General features: G+C 45.0%; 1 protein-coding gene across 3 annotated transcripts in view; it reads right to left on the bottom strand.

The window, feature by feature from the left end:
• LOC143491445 (pre-B-cell leukemia transcription factor 1) overlaps positions 1 to 7,500 on the bottom strand; it is a 63,489-nt gene that overhangs the window by 13,973 nt on the left and 42,016 nt on the right. For all 3 annotated transcript variants that reach the window (XM_076990458.1, XM_076990457.1, XM_076990459.1), the window contains exon 3: positions 381 to 625. In XM_076990458.1, coding sequence (XP_076846573.1) covers positions 381 to 625 — 245 coding nt within the window. The remainder of the gene's footprint in view (positions 1 to 380; positions 626 to 7,500) is intronic.

The raw sequence follows: 7,500 nt of genomic DNA, 5'->3' as shown, positions 1-7,500 counted from the left end.
GCATTCTGTAGCTAAACCTTTCGAGAATGAGACAATTATGAATGTAATCTACTGTGCTAGTTACGAAAGATCCCTGCTACACTGATAGAGAACTTTGTACATGATAAAAACAAGACAAAATCTATTTATAAAAAAACTTACCTATTAACGTGCTTTACCCACTAAAAATATTTAAAGTTTTTTACAGTATAAATAAATAAATGTAACTTTTAAATAAATCCATGAAGTGACAGAACTTCAAAACTATTGACTGAAGCAAAAGAAAGATATGGGTATGTTTTTATGTGTCAAATAAAGTTTAGTTCTCAATGTGTAAAAGCCACAGGTGATCTCTCCAGCATGAGCGAGCAGGTCCTGGAGGAGACGCTACGAGTGCTCACCTGTTCGTACTTCTCCAACTCGGTGTGGTATATCTGCCGGATCTGGGCCAGTTTGGCTCGGTAGTCCGAGTGTTCGGCTGAGTTATCGGCCCCGGCTCCGCCCGACGCAGCGGCTGCTGCAGCCGCGGCCGCAGACCCGCCTCCTTTCTCGGGTCCGGACACGCCCTCCGCCAACAACATGTTGTCCAATCGCATGAGCTGGGCATCGGGAGGCTCCTCCTCCTGGGCTCCCCGGATACTCAGCACTGAAGGGAATCAAGAGATGAACAGTCACTTAAAAAAGCCCGACTAGCCCAAAACCTCCAGCACTGGGTCAGACTCGAGCAGCACCTCCACTATCATCGATTCACAATGAATCCTTCCAATTTAATGAAGGGAGGATGAAAAATGGCCACAGCTGCAGTGGAGTTGGCCAAGTTTTATGATTATTTGTGCATTTCATGAACTTCCATAGTGTAGTAATTCTCTTCTGCTGTAAATCTGGAACAAGGAGCCTCCCTACAGTTTCACTCTTATCCACTAGAGGGCTCTCATCACTCTTTCCCCCCTTCTTTGACAGACTGTATACACACACACACACACACACACACACACACACACACACACACACACACACACACACACACACACACACACACACACTCTGTGAGTTTTTTGTCACATTTATCTATGTACAGTATCAACATCCATTTTAATTAGCAGACTCAATTCTGATCCCCTTTCAAATTAATCTAACCCATATCAAAGGTTGACAATAATTTCCTCACAAGTTTTGACACTTGGGCAAAATATGGCTGCAGAGTGAAATGACGTCTCAAGTATTAATACTGATTATGCACCCCACTGTGTGAGAGTGAATGGGGGGTGAGAGAAGAAGACTTCATTAGTGCAGAGACAAAGAGAGCTCCTGGGGCGCTAACCCCGCCGGTGGCTCTGGCGTCCGCAAGCCACGCCATGGTCCGGTCTGATGAGAAAGAGCCCTGCTGTGCCCCCGAGGAGGGGTGGGGGTCTAGAGGGTCTGACCTGCCCCCACGCCACTCCACCCTGGCTGTTATGCACCCTCATGCAAATGCAGAGACTGCTGGCGAGTGGGAGAGGTCAGAGGTCAGGCCTGAAGCCCAGCGTGGGGTTGACTGAACCACGCCGTACTGCTAAGCCTCATGGGACATGAGAGCTGTGTACACCTCCTGTTAAACGAGAGACCAAACGTCAACCAACCTGATAAGGTAAATGGGCCAGGGAGGAATGTAGCAGGGAGAGTTGGGGGAAGATTTTTGTGACAAAGCCCATTAACCGTTATATAAAGAGGGGCAACAAAGCTAAAGCCAACTCCTCAACCATCACAGAGGTCACAGGTTTCCTCCTCTGCTAGCAGATCCTGCTTTTATCTTCCTGAATCGATCCAGGGGCAGAACACGGAGACACAAGGGTACAGTGGGAAACGGTGTTCCTGTGGTTAGCACCTCATAAATACCACGGTCCAGTGAGCGTGAAAGCAAGACTCACTGTTTCTACCAGCACCCAACAGAAAGAAACCACAGCAACAAAGAGGGAACCAATGAAAATAACACACAGCTGTCTCACTTCTCAATGTAAGCATTAAAAAATGCACTAGAGCTGCCAATTAGCTCAAACACCACTTCATGACGGCAACGGAAAGCCTTCCAGAGAGCAGCCACTCCCCATCCACAGTGTTACAGAGTTCTCCAAACAGATTCCAGAAGAAACATTCAGTATGAACATTTCTAGAGAAATCTAATAGAGAGCTGAGAGAAAGAGAGACCTGACCTAGACAGAGCTGATGTCGAGAGAGAAAGAGAACACTTATCCAGAGAGTTCTCTCTATCCAGAATCTAGAGGGACAGAGATCACATCTAAAGAGCTGATCTAGAGAGAGATGATCTAGAGAGAGAGATGATCTATAGAGAGAGATCTGATCTCTCAATCCAGTCCTAACAGACTGGCAGGTCAGTCTTCAGCAGAATCCCAAGGCCGACAGGATTCTTCCCAACACTATAAAACGTCTAGACTGTCAGGCAAAAATAGAAATAACCCCCCCCTTCACGCACCAATTCAATATTCGATTGCCGTCTGCCAAGTCTCCACTCCATGCTCCTGCGTGTTCATTTTGCTTGGCTGGAATCACATTCAACATCACTCTCTTAAAAAGTAATAATAATAATAAAGAAAAATAACAGAAATACAAGGAAAAATAAAGTGCAATCCAAATCACTCATTATAATAATTAAATAAAACGAAATACCGGGCATGACCAAAGGAAAAATTCCGAGACCTGACTGTCACAGATCTGTGATGACGTGGATCTTCTTTGAGATGGACAGAATTTATGAGGTCACATGCAACCATGTCCATAATAAAAAACCCTGCTTGGATTTACGAGGGTTACGTACTCTTAGAGCAAAACCCAGCAGTAAGCCATCTGCCAGAAGCCGAATGGAACTCGTTCGAGTTGTAAACGGGCCTCCACATGGCTGTGTGGGACCGAGCCAGCCAGTGTGCAGGGCTCTTTGAGCAGCCCGGCCCGTGCTGGTGCCGGTTCCAGAGTGCCGGTGACACTGGGATGGCGAGCACGGGTTCAGCAGTGGTGTGAGTGAGAGCAAGGGCCAGAGTATCTCACAGGGTTCTGCTGGCATCACTCCCGGGCCAGAACAGCACGCCACACACCTGCTGATCTGGGCACCCAGGGGCTGGAGGAGTGTCGGGTTCAACTGGCTGAGTGGAGTCAAGTTCATCCAGACCCTGGCGTGACGGGTTTTATCTATCAATCATTACTTTGTGATAAAAAAAACTTTGCATTTCAGGAGCTGTTAACAGAAGCAGCTCAGTACTATATTAATATGCTGTTTACATGTGTTACTAACATACAGCCTATATACTGAGATTATGGAGATCAAAGATGAGGTTACTTCTTACTTCTTTTTTTAGGTTGCATGTTAAAAGGGGTTTGTGGAGTCCAGTGAAGACTTCCGATGCTGGACTGCTGAAATAGCTTAAGAAACCATGCTGAGGACCATATGCTGTATGATTATACATGTGATCTACCATCCATGTCTAACCAAGACAAATGATGTTTTATTTATCGCTCTCTTAACCTAAAGCAAATAATTAAAGCCACAGAATGGATTATCTTAAATGAATACAATTAAGGGCAAATGAGTGAACGAAAGAAGGAAAGAGAGAGAAAGAGAAAGAAAGAGAGAGAAAAAGAGAAACGGGTGTGGGGGTATTTTGCTTTCATAAAACCAGCTTATCTGAAGGTCATAATTACACGACTCAGCGAGGGCCACTTTACTCTGTAATGGCAGGCTAATTGATTCCTCCTAATGTTTTCCAGCCTTGGTTGCTCATTCCCGCTCTTTTTCCTACAGAGCAACGTGGTGGAGGTCAGGGGGTGAATATCATCGCCTCTCCTGTTCACTCACTGCTCAGGGATTCTGCTAAGGCACCGGTACCAGCATCGCACAGCTGTCCCAATGATGTTAGACCAGAGTCGTGCAGGCAAATTCTTATGCAGATTTCCTCCTGATAGGGGTGGTGCCATTTTGTGCTTGGGAAAATCAGATTCAAGTAGACCAAGACTTATATCCCAATCCTGAATGAGTGTGGAAAAACCACTGAAACAGATGTGCTAGAGATAACACATCACTTGGCAACTATTATCACAGTGTTGCCCTTTATTGGCAATCTTATATCGGCAAAACTTATGCAGCAAGGGACTGAAATATTTAAATGAGTCCTCAAACAAATCACATTTTTACTGGGTGCCATGAACATCCTGCTCAAACTCAGATGAACCAATGGCATTATATGACTCAAAAGAGCAAGAGCATAACTAATGCATGCTAGAGTCAACGGGCTCACCAATGTACTTAATATATTACAAGAGGTATATAACACAACCTAATGCAACTGCAGTATGATATTTCTGTCAATACCATGCAGGCTTCCTCCATGCCGCTACAGGACTAATCTCTCTGAGCATGAGTTCACACAGGCCAGTGCTATACTGTGAATCAAATATCAAGTGCTAGTGTTGAGCTTTTCTTTTGTTAATGCTGTAATTATTATCGCTGTCAGTTCTTTATAAACATTTATTATTTGTAAAGACTGCGCCCAAAAGGGCAATACCTTTATTGGGTGTTAAATCCAAACCTCTCCCATTGTGCAGAATTTGAAAGGATCCAACACAAAGCAAAAGGGAGTCTGTGACATTTGTTCACCCTCCAAGCATCTGGCCTTTAACAAATCAAATCAATATTTAATAAAAACCCAAGACCATGGGCTTAGCGCACGATGGATTTATTTATTTTTTTTCACTTTCTGCTCATTTATCGGGAGCTATTCATTTAATTTTCCGAGAAACGGCTCCGGAATCTGCCATGTTTTCAAAGGCACGTGAAGAATGAAGAATCCTCCTGCAGGATTTATGTACGTTCTTCAAAACAACTACCGTCCAAAATATTGCGTCTCGGAGCGCTGCGTGTCCTGTGTGTACTGCTGAATGTGCGGCTTCTGTCGGGCTCTGCTCCATCCATTAACTAAACATCCAACATGGCCGCCATCCTCGCGGACAGTCTCTTCCGCATCTTGAAATATTAATTAAGGTGCCATAAAACGACAGAGGCCACCACCACACCGTCGCTATGGCGTCCCAGTGTATTCCACTGGTGTGCGCGTGTCTGAAGCGTGTGCCGGAGGTAGAGAGTTACGGCAAACGCAGACAGCGTTCATGTCTCGGGCCCTCGTGGCCGACAGCTCGCTGGGGTCTCGTAACACTCACAGCAAGTAGCGTCATAAAACCTTAATCAGTATCACCACTGCGTAAAACACCACACTGCTTGCACTGTGAAAATATTAGCTTTAGCCTTAAAGCAGCAGCAACCCATGAAGCAAGATCGCTTTCGAGCTGTCAAGACAGGAACGCTGAAGGCCTGAACAAGGGCAGGTTTGGCCATCGGCATATTTAGTTTTCTAAGTTGGCTTTACTGAGCAAGCAGGAAAGAACTGTAGCCTTATCGTGCTCCTAAAATGTGTTTTTGCTTTATAATTCTTTGTTTTCCTTTACTAATTTGTAAGTATAAAGCTGTAGCCCGACACCGTAATCATCTTATTAGTTTGTGCTCATTTGTTTGGTTTTGAAAAATGTGTCATTTGAGTGAAAAAAAATAATTCTATCAATAACAACTTACAGCAGGATTAGATAGAGGCATCCAACACAAGCTTAGTTCTGAATGACGTTGCAACAACAGCTCCAAACACACACAGCACAACACATTCAACAGTGGATCTTATCCTATCAGATTAGTGCTGTCAAGAGCTGTAACAACATGTAATCCCCTCCGAATCTCCCTGGCTGGTGTTGACAGGGACAGTTGGCATGGCGAGTCGTCATGGAAATGCGTCGATGGGGAGACGGTGATGTTTAATGAATAAATGTGTGGGATGTCCTGTCACTCTCAGGCAGATGTGTGGGCATGCCTGCATCTCCAGTGACTCACGTGGACACACGCAAACACACACACACACACGCGCACACACACACGCACACACACACACAAACACACACACACACACACACACACACACGCACACACACACAAACACCGCCAGCTGCATTTTGCATGTCAGTGGTAGGCTAGGGTAACTTCTAAGCAGGACACTTTATACAAAACACAGCTCATCAGAATACAAATAAATGCACATATAGATGACACAATCATTGTTATATGGGAAATGTTCATACTTTCACCCTGACTATAAATCTACCAAACATAGCATTTAACAGCAAACAAAACTAAATTGTTTAAGTGTTTCCAAACATATCCTATGCTGCACGCAACAGACGAATAAAGCAGAAACAGACGACTAAACACACACAGACACGGACACACACACTCACAGACACACACACAGACACAGTCTCGACGGTCTCCTTCCTCTCTCCATCTCAGACACACGGCATGAGTTTCTATGAAGAACACACGCATGTTTCCTTCCCAAAAATGAGCTATTAAGTGAAGCATCTTTTCCTAGTGTGAATAAAGCCAGAACCGAGCCAGCCCAGGATGGCACGGAGTGGCCGGTCCCAGCCACAGACCTGGGTGCATTCGTTAACCCTTTCCGGTGGGGCTGCGGGGAAGCTGTGGGGTCTGCTCCAGCCCGACAGCTCAGGTGCTGTTTGTTTGCATTGCTGATTCGGTGTGCACACTCCAGCACGACTTCAGCAGTTGATAAATCAGGGAGGGTCGAGCGCGGGTGCCGGTGGTCCTGTCAGAACACACGCAGCAGAGTCGAAGCGACAGCTACATGCTAATTCACCGGCACCATAATTCATTATACAGTCGCGGGTGTAGCGGAACGGAAGAGTGAAGCAATGCACCCTGGGAAGAGGACGACAGGTTCCTAACTGTTAAATCCAGGCCACCCCTGGTGTCTGAGCTCCCGATGACACCTGGCTGTGGGGCCTCCTTAGGCCAGACAAGGGCTGATCAAAATGCTTTAAACAGCAACACAAACATACACAGGCTAGAGAACACAAGCCCTTAGCATGCAGAGAAGTGGCAGACTAGACTGACTGCAAAGCAACGTTGCTTTGACAAAACCCTCCAATGAGAACAGATTCGGATTACTCAAATTAAAATGATCACAGAGATGTGATAATTTAGGTCATTTTATTATTATTATTATTACCACTATAATGATTGGCATTTATACAATGAATAAAAATAATCCACAGAATGGAAAAGTGGCTTTTCAATAACACTAAGGGATGTATACAGCATTATTGATTATTAATTGATTAATTTCGTTCGGAGAGGGCCATTTTTAAAATGAGCACATTGTCCAATTAGTCAATTAAAATAAAAGGAAATTACAAATTAAACCATTTCAATTAAATGAATAAAACTCAGTGTCAGAAGAGGTGTAACAGTCAGCCAGAGAAGAGTGAGCGAGTGTGAGTTTGTGTATATGTGTGGGTGTGCGAGTGTGTGTGTGTGTGTGTGTGTGTGTGTGTGTGTGTGTGTGTGTGTGTGTGTGTGTGTGTGTGTGTGTGGGTGGGTGTGTGTGTGTAGTCTCTCTTCTACAACATGCTCATCCC

The sequence above is a fragment of the Brachyhypopomus gauderio genome, unplaced genomic scaffold (genome assembly GCF_052324685.1).
Source record: "Brachyhypopomus gauderio isolate BG-103 unplaced genomic scaffold, BGAUD_0.2 sc75, whole genome shotgun sequence".
NCBI classification, from domain to species: domain Eukaryota; kingdom Metazoa; phylum Chordata; class Actinopteri; order Gymnotiformes; family Hypopomidae; genus Brachyhypopomus; species Brachyhypopomus gauderio.
Note: the sequence above shows the minus strand (reverse complement) of the source record. Positions and strands in the feature narration are given on the sequence as shown.